The sequence below is a fragment of the Wyeomyia smithii genome, chromosome 3, assembly GCF_029784165.1.
Source record: "Wyeomyia smithii strain HCP4-BCI-WySm-NY-G18 chromosome 3, ASM2978416v1, whole genome shotgun sequence".
Lineage (NCBI taxonomy): Eukaryota > Metazoa > Arthropoda > Insecta > Diptera > Culicidae > Wyeomyia > Wyeomyia smithii.
The window spans coordinates 242595159-242613617 of record NC_073696.1 but is presented as its reverse complement, the minus strand read 5'-3'; the positions used below and the strand labels follow the sequence as shown (position 1 = coordinate 242613617).

At 39.7% G+C, this 18459-nt stretch overlaps 3 protein-coding genes across 7 annotated transcripts in view; all 3 read right to left on the bottom strand.

The window, feature by feature from the left end:
- LOC129731981 (DENN domain-containing protein Crag) overlaps window positions 1-5121 on the bottom strand; it is a 64657-nt gene extending 59536 nt beyond the window's left edge. For 3 of the 5 annotated variants that reach the window (XM_055692417.1, XM_055692416.1, XM_055692420.1), the window contains exons 1-2: window positions 5012-5121; window positions 3982-4222 (exon numbers count right to left, since the gene is read on the bottom strand). The gene's annotated coding sequence lies outside the window, so the exon portion shown is untranslated. The remainder of the gene's footprint in view (window positions 1-3981; window positions 4223-5011) is intronic. The other 2 variants (XM_055692419.1, XM_055692418.1) reach the window with 2 other exon arrangements.
- A 4753-nt stretch (window positions 5122-9874) lies between these two features.
- On the bottom strand, window positions 9875-11548 carry LOC129729163 (uncharacterized). The gene has a single exon (XM_055687646.1). It carries the CDS (start codon window positions 11546-11548, stop codon window positions 9875-9877), a length of 1674 nt encoding a protein of 557 aa, XP_055543621.1.
- Window positions 11549-12788: 1240 nt separating this feature from the next.
- On the bottom strand, window positions 12789-15098 carry LOC129729161 (uncharacterized). Its single transcript, XM_055687645.1, has one exon. The coding sequence runs from the start codon at window positions 15096-15098 to the stop codon at window positions 12789-12791; it is 2310 nt and encodes a 769-aa protein (XP_055543620.1).
- Window positions 15099-18459: the final 3361 nt, after the last annotated feature.

Here is an 18459-nt window from a genome sequence, read left to right as displayed (position 1 = left end):
ATTAATTCTACTTTCTGCGTTAAAATGCATCCACAAACCCCTCAAACGAAATTCAACGTTATCAGAAATGATGTTTAGCTTCGATTTAGTTGGGCTATAACTAAAGTGACCAGACAGTTAGGGCTTAAGCGCGGGACACCAATTCAATTCTTAGACGAGGGGGAGAGGGTTGTGTGGTTTGGTTTGAAAACTTTTCTTCGAGATGATCATTGGTGGATTTTAATGTCACTCGATCCGAGCGAAATTTTGGGGGAGGAACGGTTATGGCATGGGGAGGTGATGACATTCAAAATCCAAATAGTTTTGAAAGAAAAATCTTTGAAAAACATGGTGCGTCTAAACGAACGCATGTCACTGTAGTAGGGTGGCAATGACTTGACTTGTATGGGAAAAATTTGATGTTTGAATTTCGTTGTGCAGTAAGATTCAAAAGATTCGTATGAACAATTTTCTAGAACAATTTCTCATACAACACAATTGGACTTCGAAAAGTTATGCCTCAAAGCGGCCCAAGTTTCCCTATTTTAACTGATAAAGTTCATAAAATGTTCATTTCGATATCAAACTGTAACTGGGACGGTTGTCGGTATCGAATTTTTTAATGTCAAATGTTTAAAAAATGCAAAAACAGCAAGAACTGATGTTATCTAAAAAATCGAAAAATTGACTTTCTGGGCTTTTTTCGAGGAAATTTTTGGGCTGGAAAACTCTCCGTTGGCCCAACTCGGGAATTTCTAAGTCCCACGAAGTCGTTTTATCAGGATAACACCAGATCCCGACGTTTCATGTATTTTTAAGACATTTGGCATTTAAAAGTTCGATACCGACAACCGTGCCACAGTGGAGCACTTTGAACATCAAACCTGGTCAGAATTTTTTGAAGGTTTTCGGACTAAAAATGTATCATGAATCGAAAATATTGTATAATTATTAGTTGTGACTGAAAATTTTCATGGAATAGTTCATCTTTGATTAATTTGTTACTATTCAGATGATGTAGGGTAGGAAACGGCTTAAGCAGTAGCGCCTATTTTAATCAGTCGAAGAAAACAAGCCTCAAACTCTTGCATTTTGATCAATATCGACAATTTCAATTATGGAAACGAAAACTTTGATTGTCTAGCTGTCTTACGAATATAAGAAATACCGTTAATCACAAAGAAATCAGTGAACTATTGCAATTGAAACAAATCGACCTATATTGCAGCCGTTCAGGAGCCACTCGGATGCTGAAAAAAACGCCTGCAAAACAGATGAAAACTGCTTAAAATAGGTTCGGGGTGATTGGAATAGTGTCCCTCGAATGGTAACTTTGATTGATGATTGTTAAAGTTTGCTAACTTAGTTTTACAATCTGAAAACAAGTTCTGACAGAGAAAACGATAGAAAACAGATTGATATACTACTGTTTGAGTTTCACCCAACACATTTCGAGTATTTCGTCTGAGTACACGGGCGGTTCCTAAAGCTGCTTAGAATATGTTCCCTACATAAACATAAAAAAATAAACATACCCTAGTTCAGATTCAATGTAATTTTTTTTGTCGACAATAAATGACTGAACCATTATGAATGAAACATAACTATTATTCGTTCATTAATCAATCTGAGTACTCAAAAGAGTCTGAAGAGTCCCTAGTTTGATCATCATTGTCCTTGTACGAACATTTTACTCGCAACATTTGCATTGCTTCAGACGAAAAAGAATGGCCGTTTTTTTTTAGATTTTGGCCTAGAGCTCATAATCAAAGGATCCAAATCCATTAGCAACCCGTTGAAAATGTCTCAAAACACTCATTTATTACATAAAACATAAAACACTACGTTGCACTTGATTGTTTTGAAAAACAGTGAACGGTACGGGAGCATCGAATGCATCAACAGACAACTAAAATTTTATCGATTTCAACCAGCTGTAGCAAAGGTTAACAATATTTCTGGACGCTCATGACCTTTCAAAAGATTCAGTAGGTATCACACTTCATAATAAGACCATGCAGATCATGGTTAATAAACTTTTGCTTTTTTGACTTTTGATCAGGTTTTTACTTGAAGGACTCCTATATGCGTCTCATAGAAAATATGAGACATCTGGTGGTTCAATATTTTGAAACCGCGGAACTTTTCAAAGGCGCGTATTACACTTAAGATGAACGCGGGACATTTCGCGGGACGTTTTTCTACGCGGGACATTTTGTTAAAACGCGGGACTGTCCCGCGAAATGCGGGACGTCTGGTCACTTTAGCTATAACCCAAGGAGCGGGAGCCCAACTTAAACGTAGCCCAACTAAACATAGCCCAACGAGCGAAATTTGACTGTATTTCAAAAATAAATATAAGTTTTCTGGTTACACTGTTCAGATCGAATATTGGCAAGTGGAAACTAACTCATGCTTTCCGTCGACACAAGTTCTCTAACTACAAGTGAAAAATAAAATTGCAATATTAATTAGTTAGAAAAAATCAGCGGTAGACTTCACTATCTTATTTTCGCTGACATATCTAACTTTTTTATGTCATCAACTTCCTCATCAATTAATATGGAAGCGTGTCAATAATTTATACAAATAAGACGGGAGCTTCAGAGCCCATTGGGCCAGTGAATACAAATCTTGAAGATAAGTTGTTTAATTCATTTGTTTGCCAAAGCTCAGAATTTCTGCATTACCTGTATGTATTTGTTTGTGAAGTCATTTGATTCATGCTGCTCTAGAGAATGCGGATAGATACCAGAAAAACAACAAAAATTCGGCACATCAAATTTTTATTGCTGGAAACCACCAAAATTTTGCTGATTTTTGATTTGCTGTGCTTCCAGCAATCTGCTCAGCAAAATGAAATTTGCTAATTATTCAGTAATGCTCAATTGCATAAATGTGACAGGTCGTTTGCTGCATGTTCAGTAAAACAAAATACAACTTGCTGGTTGTCAGCTATGACAATTTGCTGTTCATTCAGCAAAGCATAAATCAGTTTGCTGGTTAACCAGTTAGTTCAAGGGAACCATGTTTCCGTCAGGCACCAGATTCCATCCGCCCATCGGATCATAGCCAAATTACTGTTGAACTAGAGATGTATGATTATCATTTCAACTTTTAAGTTCATCAAGCCCAACAAGGACTTAGCTATGGTCCCATATTCGCTATCAGGGGCTTAGCGATGATCCCGTACCAGCTGCACAGCGATTTGGCGCGTTTTACTAATGAGAGCTTGACGTAAATTTTTTGCCATATCAATTCTTTTGCTGGATTCCAAACATTCATTTACTGTTTTTTGTTCAGCAAATAGTTTTGCTGTATTTTCGCGAATCACTGAATCGATTACTAGTTTTCAGTAAATGTAAGCATCAAAAATTCAAAAAATGATATCAGCTATTGTATCGATACTTCTGGTATCGATACTTTTTGACCGATATTTCGGGTATCTCGATACCTTTGGTTCTTCGGGTATCGATACTGAAGTATCGATACTCTCCGTCGTATCGCCCAATGCTAGTTTCAGGTACCGGAAGGGTTACTGAAAAGAGGTGTTTTACCGGGTTGACAACCGGCATTTCTCGGTATGTCCAACCTACCGCATTCTACCTAATTTCACCAGGGCTCTTCTAGTTCAATCTGTACTCCGCCTTAAACAGTTCAAAACCTTCAGAATTCCGTTCCCGTGGATTACTTCACTCATTGTCTGATCAACATATCGTCAGTTGAATTCAACACGTTGTACCAGTAGCATTTTTGAGATTTTAATGGCAAATGATACTGTAAATACTATAAAGTTTCATCCCACAAAGACCCATTTTAAAGTTTACAAAAAATCCAGAGTTGTAGGTAAATGTGCCTAAATAGCTTAAATTTGAAATATATAAAAAAAGATGGAAAATTGAGATTTTGAGGATGATGGGAGGAAAGTGTGTTATACAATGTTTAGATTTAAACAATTTTAAATTGCATTATGAACAACAAGGTGCAAACTATTGAAGTTACCTAATCCGGTTCAGCTGGTGTGAAGATCCTCCTTGCTTATCCTACTTCACTGCTGCTTTCCCTTGTGTTAGTTCTACTCGTAACAGGTTTACGTAAATTCCTTAACACCCAATTCTTGTCCCGACCAGGTAGTTTATGATCTGAGTCGCAGGCAAAATTTTTAGATTTATTTTACGTTATTATTTGACTCGCGTAACACCAATGACATTGATTCTACACTACTTCACCATATTCACCAACACTGCAAATGAAAAGCAAAACAATAACAAACCAAACTCCTATAATTTATAAACAGAAATCCACTGAGAAGCAAATGAAAAACCATTGAAGTATCGCCCACTGACTGAGATAACCCCTTGTTTGTCGTTCTCCATTCTTAACGTGACTATCCTTTTATGCACTCTTTTTAACGGTGGTTACTTTTCCATTGAACTTATCTTTTCATGCCACACTCGCCTTTCCTTTTTTTCTAGTAGGCACACACAGAATGGTACGAACACATTCTCATTTCGCTCACGACCCGACACACGTAATAATTCTCGCTGACGACGCACCGTGAATCAAACCGCTTCGCTGTGTGCGAAGCGAACCCGTATGATTATACGAACGCCGCATATCTTTGCTGCATACTAATACTCGCGCACCGCGACAGAACACACCTGAATTTTTCAGCACTAAATTTAATTTTCTCAGGGTTATTTTCCAATGAACACCTTCAATTGCAGCAAATCACTGTTTGTAAATGACACTCTCGAAAGAATAATGCAAACACAGGTAAAAGCTACAACACACAACCTCCGTCAACTTACGGCTACTTAGATGTCCTAATTTAGCAATTAGAACCCAAGTACGTCCCGACTACCTGACTTTTGCAACCAGAACCTTCAACGCATTTCTCAAATCAATTCCAGTGAAAGATAAATTTGCACTTCACTACAGAAAAAGAAACCCAATAAACTGTTGATGGTGAACGTAGAAATCCAGCATTTCGAACTAAAAGAAAACAGAATCCAATGCACACAATACTCACAAAGAAAACTGTCGGAATCTTACACAGCAAACAGTTAACGGACTGAAAACACGACCGAAATCAATGAGCTCACGATGACGACTGTTTGAATGAAACCGATCCGACGAGACGGTGCGGCGAACGAAGTAAAGAATCGCCGATTGGTCAGGGTGTATGTGTGACATCCGTGGACAGAGCGAGCAAAACAAACAAGAGCCGCTGGTTGTACGTTAAAGGGATGCCAGATGATTTACTCGTAGTTGCAAAAATTGCGTTCGCAGAGGAATAAGTCTGCAACAATCTAGGCACATTTTGAGAAAGTCATCGTAAATAAATAACACTAGTACAAAAAGTAAATGACGATCATAGAAAAACTGCAAATAGATATTTGCAAATCAGTATAAGTCTGCATATCGACATTGAAAATCATCACATCTGGTTTCCCTGCTCCGTTGCTGTCGACTCATTTAATCTGGCGAACCCCCTGATAACCCCCTTATTTACCAAATGGATCATCAAAAAGATTTTCTCATTCCGCATTCAGAGATTATATTTTCATTATTAATTTGTTTTATAACGACGATAAAGTTTTGGAAAATTTCACTTGAGAACAGCAACTAATTCGATTGTCAAGGGGTTGCCGTATTTTAAACAGTTTCAATGCGATCAGTTTTTGATGGTTCAAGTATAAACTAAATTGAACGCAAGCTTGCAGGCAAACACTTCCTGCAGAGTTATTTCGAGATGACGCAACATAAAAAGCCATATTTCGTCATACTAAATGTTTCACTTAAAGGTACATAGCTGGGAGGGAGAAACGAATACTACACTCAAAACAGAGAACACGCACATGTGTCGTTTTCTGATAGCGTGTAACTGTCTTCTTGCTGTAACGCATGCATGACTCAAACGAAGTTTTTAGTAACATCAGGAATACTGAATGTGCAAATTTTACAGACTAATTGGTCGAGTCTGTGTTTTTTTAATTTGCCGTTGCATAAAAGTTTTTTCAGAGTTTTGAGTTTGACCGTGATAAGTGTGTTTGAAATTGTAACTAAAGCCTTAAATCCAGAGAAGAGCAAATTTAACAATCGAAGTACGCTAGCATGATTATTACTTAAAGCCTATGACATTTATTGTTTTCGTAAAAAAAAAAACAAACTAAAATATTTTGTAAAACGACAATGAATACAAAAACTGTTTGCGATGAATATTTTTTCGATCAACTGAAAGGTATTAATTATAACAATACTCATCGCGAAAAAATGCTTTTTCTCCTTGGTTCAAATTGATAGTCAATGACAGCTCATTCTGATTCATTTTGACACTCACACAGCTTCGTATCCGTTACTCCCTCCCAGGTACATAGCTACTCTAAATTGAACTACGACCCACAGTGCGCTGAATATTATGGTAATATAATTTTGTCGATTTAAAACATCCCAACAAACAATTTTGTTGGTTTACGGCTTATTAGGCGGATTTCAGTTGAACTACAGCTTCAAAAGCCGTTATTCTACAAAAATGTTCGTTTGAGCTTGTTGTTATAAGGAACGTTGTTCATTACTTTCAGAGTTACAAATTGCATAATGGTTTTATAAGATTTACTAAAGATGTTTTTTGTTGTTTATATTTATTTATCCCGAGCTGGTACGATACTGGCCTAAGGTAAAATGACCAAATAATTAGAGCTCCAACTCGCGACACCAGATTAATTCTGTGATATGGAGAAGTGGGGGATTCAAATTTACCATTTTTTCCAAAACAATGATTCTATGTGTTAAAAATACTTTCCGCAATGTGTACTTTATCTTGATGTGGAGCACTCACTTATATTTTTACTGAACACTTCGCATCTTTCATCATGATTAAATTACCCACCTTTTTGAAAACTCTGCTAAAGGATCATTCATATAATACATAACGCGCTCAGGGGTGGGGGTGGAGTGTATTCAGCGAAGCGTAACTTTGCGTGTGTCAAACATGTAAAATTGCGTTACGTGGGGGTGGGTGGGTATTGAAAATTACCAAATTCCGCGTTAAGTAATATTTGAATGGTTCCTAACGTCAGTTTAAAGTCTTCATATATTTTATACAACCAACAATACATCTGGCAACATTTATGTTGACAATCCTCCGGAATTCCCAAATCTGACGTAAAAAGAAAGGTTCGCATATTACGAACACGCATTTTAGCGAACGCCATTATGGTGTGTAAAAAGCTGGGGTTTGTTTTCTTCTTTTTTTATTTATCAAAGCAAATGTCAAACCATATCATCTCTATGTAATGTGACCACCCGACGTGATATCCGAGATCATCTGACGATATCAGGTAATATGCTGCGTAGTCTGCACAAGGCAATAGACGTAAAGAGGCACATTAATGAGTAGAATGATACAGGCAGGCACGGTATTTTACACACTTAAATTTTTATGCCGGGTCTCGGTAATTTGTTGCGATACTTGTCATTATGGGTATTCATGTCGAGCTCGTAAACAAATACCCAGCCGTAAAAATACTCACCTCCATTGACGAGTAATGGAAGATACACAGTTTACGGCTGGGTATTCGTATACGAGCTCGATGTGAAGACCCCTATTGTATTTCAACCTAGTATTCAGTGGTGCCATTCTCGGCAATAACTTACCAAAACTCGGCAATAAATAATAAGTGTGTAATGAAGAAAATGTGGCGTCCATTGTTCAATTTTTAAGTTTGGTTTTATACCAGTTCTAATTTGAAAATTTTGGAACTGGCATCCGTTTTGGTGTAATTTTGTTACTTTTTGGAAAAGAAAAAATACCGTTCTAAAACCCTTTGCATGCAACTACCACCAATTGGTGGGTAAAATGTAATATTTTAATTGAATTCCACGTTTTTAAGTACTTCCATATAAGCGTTTTGCAGCTTGTGGGATATACAAAACAAATATTTCTCACTTCAATTACACAATTCATTTTTTCAGGTTTAACGAAAAAGAGAATGAACAGCTTTGTTTTTCCTGGCTGGAAATAATTAAAGACTCCATCAAGGTAAGCAAAGGATCACGCCCTGGTTCAACTATCGCCCTTCGCAAATTGCCGAAGAATTTAATACGCCAACGGTTTGCAATCATCAGTCATCAGGGAGCCAAATACAGTGCTTTTTCGATTTTATCACGATCAAAAAAAATTTTACCGTGAATTTGGCGAAACCGTGAATTTAGCGAAATGATAAAAATTTAATTTTTTGTGTTGGATTCAATTGAAAGTTATTATATTTCGAGTAAAATGATGCACTTTTATGATTGAATGGAATATAAGTTCAAGATACAAATGAATAAACAAGAAAAGGTTAGTTTATGATATTTTTCTCCATTGCATTTTCGCGAACTTTCTCACGGCTATTATCAATCAATTATCAATATGATTTGTACTGCCCATTCTTTAGCATAGCTAGCAGAGTCTAATGCATGTTAAGGTGAAATTGTGGAACCGCTAGATTTTATAAAATTTAAATTCACGCTCTATGAGGACCAAACTGTAGGGCTATTTGAGTGGTTAACAGCTCTTTTTCTCAACTGCTCGAATAATACGTAATTTTTGCTTCAAAGTCAATGAAATACGTATTTCACGGTTCATTTTTCTCAAAATTATGACACAAATTATTTGTAACAGATATGACACTTGGTTGCCCAGAAAATTGATCAAATCCAATTGAGTTCATAAAACTATACAGATGCAAGGAAACAAGGCATAAGTGAAAATGATGTTTCGAATACATTTTCTACAAATGGAAGTACATTATTCTTCATTTAAAGTTTTTCTTTAAAAAGTGTGATAAAAACGAAAAAAAAAAAAACCGTGAGAAAATCGAACGTGAATTTGGCGAGTAGTGAAAAAAAACGACTGTTGATAAAAGCGAAAATGCACTGTAAATTGGTTATCTAGCTTTCGTTAACCGTCTCAATTGTAATGGGTCTACCAAGGACGATCAGTCTCAAGAGGTCAGAAAAATTTTCCTCGAAGAAACTGAACTGAAAACGTTCAAAATAATTCTTGTTACGATATCCTCAAAGACTAGTCTTAAGAACTGTTAGATTGGAAGAAATTGATGAAGCCGAAACTAAAGACGAATATCTCCGCGATCGAATATTCTTCGCTATCATCCGAAGCCCTATTTGCTGCAAAAATAATTCGATCATACCAACCTATCCTGAAAAAGTCACTTGGCTCAAACCGTCGAATCCATGAACCCAAGTCTTATGGATATTGAGTGCCTTGCCAAAAAAAAAAAAAAATCTAATGTGCGTAAAATTATCGAATTTGCTTTCGATTTTGCTTTATATTATGAAAAGGCTCATTGGAACTTATAGCATGGGATACTGAATTGTTGACAAAGTAAGAACAGAATTAGAACAAATATTTTCGTATCGTATTCAAATTTCACAGAAATATACAGGGTGTTACGGTGAAAGTGATACATACATTTGAGTATTTCTTTTCGCATCAGGTGGCCTACCCTATTGTTCAGAGCAGAATCGGGGTTTTCGGCTTTGTTCTCGTTAAGCACCACACAGGATTTAAATTAAACTAACGATCACTGAGAACAACTTTTATTTGAGATCCGAACCGCTTCGCGTCGCAATGGGAAAGAGACCGTATCTTAATTTCTAGCCGCTGTGTACCCTACGTTGTGACAAATTTTATTATTTTTATAGCGTGAGAGCTAACTTTGCAGTGCTATAATTGCATTGACCACTGACAGCCTCCTAATATTGAAGCAACGCTTCTTATTAGAAACTGTCATAGCCGCCACCTGAAATTCCTAAATTTCACTCTGTCTATCTACTGTCAAAATCCTCATCGCGATCACATTTCTTAATTCTAAATGATACAAAATAATTAATTTTCCTTCTCGTTTTCGGTTTCGTAAGGCAATAGGCAAATTTTAGTAATCGGTCGGCGGATGACACCTCTGCTGGTGCGAAGATCGACGACTCGAGTAAGACCATCTACTCCTGGACTTGCGCTGACTATTCTCGCTAGCGGCCGCTTCACAGGAGCCAAAAACTCATCAACGACGATCACCATTCTTCCTGGCTGAAACGAAGTGTTTGGTGCGATGTGTCTGTTCTCCTTCTGCAACTCCCGTAGATATTCGGCTTTCCATTGATGCCAAAAATGCTGCACTCGTTGCTGAAGGCGCTGGTAGTGACTCAAGCGGCCGATCGGACTGGCGCTGAAGTCAGGAGCAGGCAGAGCGGTTAATGATTCGCCTATTAGAAAATGAGCTGGTGTCAGGATGGATAAATCATTGGGGTCTTCTGTGAGGGGCGTTAGGGGTCTGGAGTTCATTGCTGCTTCGATTTCTGCAAGCACCGTTGCCATATCCTCGAAGGATAGCATGGCGTTCCCTAGCTGCCGATGTAAGTGCTTTTTCGCCACCTTCACTGCGGCCTCCCATAGCCCACCAAAATGTGGGGCTTTCGGTGGTGTCATATGCCACTGGATCCCCTGATTTGCACATACTTCTGCAATCTCTCCTACATAATTTTTATCGTGTAGCTGTTTGTATAAAACGTGAAGTTCATTGCGGGCACCCTCAAAGTTTTTACCGTTATCCGAGTGTATGTGCAACGGACAACCACGACGAGCAATAAATCTTCGTAATGCAGTGAGAAAGGCAGCAGTAGATAGATCGCCTACCAGCTCAATGTGTACGGCCTTCGTTACGAAACAAACGAAAATACTGAGATATGCTTTGTATGCTGCGGCGCGTTTATGTATCGGCTTTAAATAGACTGGGCCTGCGTAGTCCACTCCAGTGACGGCAAACGGACGTGCGGGAGTGGTTCGTTGGAAAGGTAACTGACCTGTCATTTGCTTGGCGGGAACGGGAGAGTGTGCATCGGAAGCATTTTCTGACATATTGTTGACTGATCGACGTCCATGAATGGGCCAATATTCTTGTCGAATAGCCGCTAACGTTGCGTTGTCGCCACCGTGAAGCAGTTTTCGGTGGAAACGCTCGATAACTAATCGTGTGAAAGGATGGGAACTGGGTAGTAGGATTGGATGCTTGGTTAGGTAAGGCTGCTCAGAAAGTCTCAAACGCCCTCCAACTCGGATGACTCCGTCGGAATCGATAAACGGATTCAGTAGCCGCAAATGCGAGTGATTAGAAACAGGCTTTCCTTTTCCCAAATCTCTTAATTCTTCTGCAAATCCGTCTGCCTGGGCTAGCTTTATAAGGTTTGTAAGCGCGTTCGATATTTCATCCACAGTGAGGTGCTTTGGTTTTACTATGGTCTCCGACGACATTGGCGGTCGAAAGGCATGAATGAAGCGGAAACAGTATGCTGTAACTCGTAGCAACCGGTGATAAGAAGAGTATTTGCCGAATATTTCATTCACGGCTTGCATGCTTTGGACTGCCGCCACCATTTTGCGTCTTTCTAGAATGTCTTCTGAGATTGTTTGCCTTGGATCCGATATTGGCCATGCCACCGATGGAATTTTTAACCAGGTAGGTCCGTAGTGCCATAATTCGCTGAGCAGAAAATCGTCAACTTTCATCCCTCTCGTGATTAGGTCAGCTGGATTGTGTGTGCCAGCTATATGTTTCCATTGGCATCCCTGCGTGTTCGTTTGTATTTCGATTAGCAACGAAGGTGCTCCAAACAAATGACGGTGATCGTAGCCATTCTAGTGTAACAGTTGAATCCGACCAAAAAACAGAATCGAACTTGAGTATTTCGAGAGCGCGAACAACTTTTTTATGCAATCTGGAAGCAAGAACGGCCGCGGCTAGCTCCAACCGCGGAATGCTTATCCTTTTTAATGGTGCCACCCGGGATTTCGCAGCAATCAACTGAACGTGGACATGCCCGCGGGGATCGGTAGATCTAACATAAACACATGCACCGTATGCTTGTTGAGATGCATCCGCAAAGGTGTGCAATTGGATAGTGGAGTTGGGTAGGACTACGCAACGGTTAACTTTGTAAGCAAAAATTTTTTGAAGATCGTGGTGGTAACATTCCCATTTTTCCGTATATTGTCAGAAACCTCATCATCCCATCCACAGGGTTGAAGCCAAAGATCCTGCAACAGCATTTTTGCCCGAATGACTACCGGTGCGGTTAGACCCAGCGGGTCGAAATGTTTCGATACGGATGACAGAATGGCCCTTTTCGTTAATGGATCGCAACCCTGCGTTAATGTGGAATGAAAAAGCAGCTTATCCGCATTTGGTTCCCAACTTACACCTAGCGCCGTGGTGGGTTGACCGTGGTCGAGTTGCGGAGTAGTCTGGGCACCAATTTGCGATGGGTCGATACCCTCTAATACTTTTGAATTGTTAGTGGTCCACTTTCGCAGTCGGAATCCGCCCTTAGCTAACAGTTTGTCCAATTCCAACCGGGTCTGAATAGCCTTATCCAACGTATCTGCTCCTCCAATGTAGTCATCGACATAAAACGACTTGCGTAGCGCGAGGCTTCCTAGGGGAAAACTATTTCCTTCGTCTAAGGCCAGCTGCTGTAAGGTTCGTGTGGCGAGAAAAGATGAGGGGGTCAAACCGTATGTTACAGTTAATAACTCATAGCTACAAATAGGTTCGTCGTGACTAAATCGCCACAATATTCGTTGCAAAGAAGTATCCTTGGAATGCACTCGAACCTGTCGGTACATTTTTTCTATGTCCGCAACCATCGCGATCGGGTATTTCTGAAACCGGAGAATCAACGTAAGTAGCTCGTCCTGGATTATCGGGCCAATCTTCAACGCATCGTTCAGGGAATATCCGGTCGACGTTCTAGCAGATTGTCGTTGTACTGGATTCTTTCAAGACGGCATGATGCGGTAAATAATACACATGCTCTGGTTCACATTCTTTTGTAGAGACTTGTCTCATATGCCCTAGCGTTAGGTACTCGGACATAAAGAGATGGTATTGTCTTTTCATATCAGGATCTCGGGATAATCTTTTCTCAAGGTAGCGAAACCGCCGTAAGGCTGTTGTTTTGGATTCCCCTATCATGTGGTCAAAATTTGATTGACGGGGCAATCGCACCACGTATCTGCCCTCGCTCGTACGGGATACATTTTTGGTGTAGTGGGATTCACATTGCTGTTGTTCGGGGGAGTGAAGTCGCTTGCCTTCAATTTCTTCGATGCGCCAGAACTGCTCCAGAGCTTCAGAAAGGCTATCGTTTATCGTGAGATGACAAAGCACAGGGTGCGAAACGAGCCCCACTTGCTGCCTGCCGGTGACGATCCACCCAAAAACGCTCTCTATTAAGGTTGGCTTTCCTAAGCATTCAATTTTGTTTCCCGAATTAATGAAGGTGAAAAAGTGTTCTGCACCGAGCAATAAATCGATAGCACCAGTTTTATCGAATGTTGGGTCGGCCAAAAAGAGGTGTTGAGGTACATGCCAATTGTCCCTAGGTAAGATCGTTGCAGGTAAGTCAATAGTGATACGAGGCATAACAAGACATTCCAAATCAATTGCGAAATCATTCATTCTGGATTTAATGTTGGTTTTAACAGCGTGACGAACGCTACACGAGGATTGGCCCACACCAGAAATAGGAATATTGATTTTCCTGCGTTTCAAACGCAACATTTGGCACAACCTTTCGCTTATAATATTTGACTGCGATCCGTTATCTAGCAAAGCTCGGGCAGGGTGCGCTTGGCCATTCGAATCGAGAACCAATACAATAACTGTTGAGAGCAATACGTTTGCATCAGAACTGGGTTTGGAAGAAAGAGCACAAGATGGATAAGCGGTGGCATGAGATGTCGTTGCTGGTTGATGAAGGACCGAGTCCGTTGAATGCTGGTCGTTTTGTGTAGGAATGGCCATTGCCCGGGATGTAGTAGTTATCTGTTCATCGGTGGTTGGATGATAGCCTGGATGTAACAACGAATGGTGCCTCCTCTTGCAATGACGACAGGAAAATTTTGACTGACAGTTGCGAGCAATGTGGTTCTGTCTGAAGCAATTATGACAAAGGTGCAGATCATTAACGAGATTTAAACGATCGGAGAGGGACATTGTTCCAAAGTGTGGACACTGGAATAACAAATGGTGCTGATCACATGAATGACATTTATACTGATTGGTTTCAGTCACAGCATGGGTAGCAATTCTATTAAACGACGAGCGGCGAAATGCGGGCGGCTGATTATTGGACAGCTGATTGCTGGACAGTAAAAGAGCTTGATGGTTAACGGTCATCGACTCTAACACGCGGACGCGTCTTTGCAAAAAGTCGATTAAACAGTTGAAGTCCGGATTGTCAGCCGTAGTAGCGAATACTTCCCAAGCTTTAAGGGTACCATCATCGAGACGTTGGCAAAGCAAGTGTTCCAACATGGTGCTCCATGCGTCAATGGGCTCTCCAAGCTGACGCAGGGTTTTGGTATGGCGTACGAAATCATCAACGACAGTATGCAATGCAGTAGCGGATTCGGTTTTCATTCGGGGGCAATCTAAAAGCGCTTGAACGTGGCGCTTTTTAAGAAGATAATCATTGGCATAACGCGACACAAGAGTTTGCCAGGCAATACAGTAGTTAGCGGCACTGATACCTATGGATTCAATAAGCTGAGCTGCCTCTCCTTTCACAGCGGCTCTAAGATAGTGGAATTTTTGGATTTCGGGGACTTCTGTGTTGTCGTAAATCAACGCAACGAACGTATCGTGGAAGGCCAGCCACTGGTTATAGTCCCCATCAAATTCAGGTAACGAAATAACTGGCAGTTTAATTGCTGAAAGCCCAGAATATGCAGACTGTGGGAATGCGCCGGTAGAAGGATTAGCCTTATAGAAATGGGATTGCCAAGCCGCCTTTATTTGGAAAAAATGGATTTCATAGTGGGAACGAAATTGGAGATTTAGGACCATACCTTCATTAGTATCCTCCAAGTCCTCAAGCTGTGTTTGTACATCCTCCAGTCCCATCCACACGGTATCAAGATTTTCGAGTCGTAGTTGCACTTGACCTGCATCCCGTTCCGCAGCATAATTTTCGACAAACTGCTCCGCTCTTCCTAGTGACGCGACAAGAGTTGTTCGCCGATTGATAAACTGCTGCTTTGTACGCTCGTCTGCCATTTTGGACACCGAATCGCCGACACTAGACGGAGAATGAGAGAGCACGGAAGCACCGAAAGGGGAATATAAAGTAGTTGGAGCGGTACTAACCTTCTCAAGGCTAGTTTAATGCCTTGTATTTAATTATTCGATGAAACTGGATTTGCAGTTGAGCGTCGATCTGTTGATACCAGAAGTGCAGTAGCAACCTTCGAAATTCCTGCTTAAACGTGCTTCGGCTGGGCAAGGATCCGTCCGAGGAACATGTGGTCGCAGAAGATTGCGCGTAGAATATCGGAGCTCGTAAATTTCTATTCAAGCATCAATTAGGCGGCAATCGCAAATGCGGTATCACAGCAGCGAGTAGATAACGCGGGATAAGACACTTAATTTCAAAAGCCGAAAACCAATCCTGGTCACGGCACCAATGTTCAGAGCAGAATCGGGGTTTTCGGTTTTGTTCTCGTTAAGCACCACACAGGATTTAAATTAAACTAACGATCACTGAGAACAACTTTTATTTGAGATCCGAACCGCTTCGCGTCTCGATGGGAAAGAGACCGTATCTTAATTTCTAGCCGCTGTGTACCCTACGTTGTGACAAATTTTATTATTTTTATAGCGTGAGAGCTAACTTTGCAGTGCTATAATTGCATTGACCACTGACAGCCTCCTAATATTGAAGCAACGCTTCTTATTAGAAACTGTCACCTATAAATTAGCTGTGCTTGTTTTGACTGCGACACATGTTCATAGTTCACTTGTAAGTTTAAGGTAGTGTTTAAATTTTTTCAGAAGAAAATTGCAATGGATTCAAGTAGAGGACAAATCGAAATTTTTTTATCTTACATGAATGAGCAACATACCATCAAATGATTCGAAGAAAATGACACGGTTGTCCCCAAGCAGAAAACGTGGAAAAAATTGAAATGTGCGGACTACAGTGTTGTTTATGTTGAAGGCTGTTTTGAACAAGCAGAATATTTGTTTGTATGGAGCCTGTCTTCCTGATATTCCTGCCAAGAAAACAGGAATGGAACGATTCCAGAATGCTTCAGTTGTGTTGGTTTGAAGAGCAATATCTAACAGAAGAAAGATGACACTGCTATTTATCGACAAGGGTGTTAAAATTATCAAAGAGTACTATCTATAACACATCATCCAAGACCATTCGCTGCCTTGTGCCAAGGAATTATTTTGAGAAGAAAATTTTTGCTCAAACAAGATACGGCGCCAACGCATCAAGCATTGGTTATTCAGAAGTGGTGCAATTGAAACCCGCCAAAAGAAGCAGTGCAACGAAAATTTTCCGTGTTTCATCAGTACTGCTGAATGGCACTTAGGGGCCATCCACATACCATATGGACAGATTTTTAACGATTTTAAACCCCCCCCCCTCCCTCCTTCTCCGTTGACAACTGTCCATATAAATACTAAAAAAATTGTTTGGACCGTGGACATTTGCCACACCCCCCCCCCCCCCCCCCAAAGCTGTTCACGTGGTATGTGGATGGCCCCTTATCCTCTCCTGATTTGAACCCACTGGACTTCAGAATTTGAGGCTGGGAAAACTGGGTGACATAAAACATATGACTTTGGGCACTTTTAGGAACCGTTTGGTGGAAAGAAATGCCGATCGAAATCGTGCGTACGGCTGTGATAATTTTGAGAAGCGTTTGCGGGCGTAACCAAATGCAAAGGTGAAAGAGTTGAATTGACATAATTCACTTGTAACTTAACTATTCCACCATGAAAATTAAAATTGAACTAGAGAAGAAAAATTTATCTGTTTCAATTTAATGGCATAAATAAAGTGTATCACCATCACGGTGACACCCTGTTGATTTAAAAAAAAAAATCTTTTGAACAAAATAATCAGAAAAGAATTCATCAGTTTAAGTGCTAAATTTTTGTACGCAAGATACGACGTTTGTAGCTTGCATGCAAATGAATGTTGAAAAATAACACGTTATTATTATTATCAATCATTTGGCATGCCTTTTGTCAACACTCTCGCTGTCACTGGACTTGTTTGTTGCTTAATTGTCAAAAAACCAATAATATTGAAAATTTGGCTTGAATTTTTTTTTCACTTCAAATTTTCAACATTTTGATGGAGGTTGACATAAAATGGAAATAAAATATGTAACGGCTTAAATAAAAAATGTAAAAAATGTTATATTTGTCATTTTAATGCTTTAATGCTTAATGCTTTAAAAAATCAATTCGTTATATAAATGTAACTGAAGTGTGTGTAAATGAAAAAATAAGCAAAAAATTTTGCCCCAGAGCGCCAACTGGAAAAATCAGCCCAATGGCATCGCACCATGTTTCAAGGGTGAACATCTCTACGTATGTGTAAACGAGATAACATATCACCGCTACTTTACATACACCTTTATCTGACAGCTGACAGTGGGCACAAATGAGTTTGAGCCCAGGACATGAGTTAATTGTCATTAACTGTTACTCGGTGTAGGGATGCCAATGGCTCGGGAAAAATTTAAAGGTTATAGTTTATTATTATTATTATTATTATTATTATTATTATTATTATTATTATTATTATTATTATTATTATTATTATTATTATTATTATTATTATTATAATTATTATTATTATTATTATTATTATTTATAATTTGCATTCATCTGACATCAGGGTCTACATGAATATGACTTAAACTAAACAAACACGTTTGTGCGCAATAAGCGTTGTCTAAAACTATTTGTACTCAGAGAAAAGTCAAATAAGGTGTACACATTGTTAAATAAAGAGCACATTACACGTAAAGGTTCATTCTGACCATATTCGGTGCGTCTAAGATCTAACCTGATAAAATCAAAACCTTTTAGATTACGCGGTGGAACATTCACAATAACATGCGCTAGAATACGAGCTGAATCAATACTTCCAGTTAGCAGTTTTTGTATGAACAATACTCTTTCCAGTTTACGCCTCCTTTCCAACGTGTCCATTCTCAGAAGACGGCAACGATTTTTATAGGGAGGCAGTTCATTGGGATTACTCCATGGAAGAAACCTAAGTGCATAACGTACAAAACGTGACTGAACTGCTTCAATCCTTGATGTCCAGACATCAACATACGGACTCCATACCACAGCAGCATACTCCAACACAGATCTGACCAGCGAGTAGTAAAGCGCACGAAGACAATAAGGGTCTGTAAATTCTTTGGAGATCCTGATTATAAACCCTAGATTACGATTAGCTTTAGCTATCACAGCGGAATAGTGCTCCCTAAAGGAGAGCGTCGTATCAAGATGCACTCCAAGGTCTTTGATCACACACACTCTCTCTACCTGTTCGCCTCCAATGTTGTTGTTCCAGCTAATCATATTTTTTCTACGAGTAAATGAG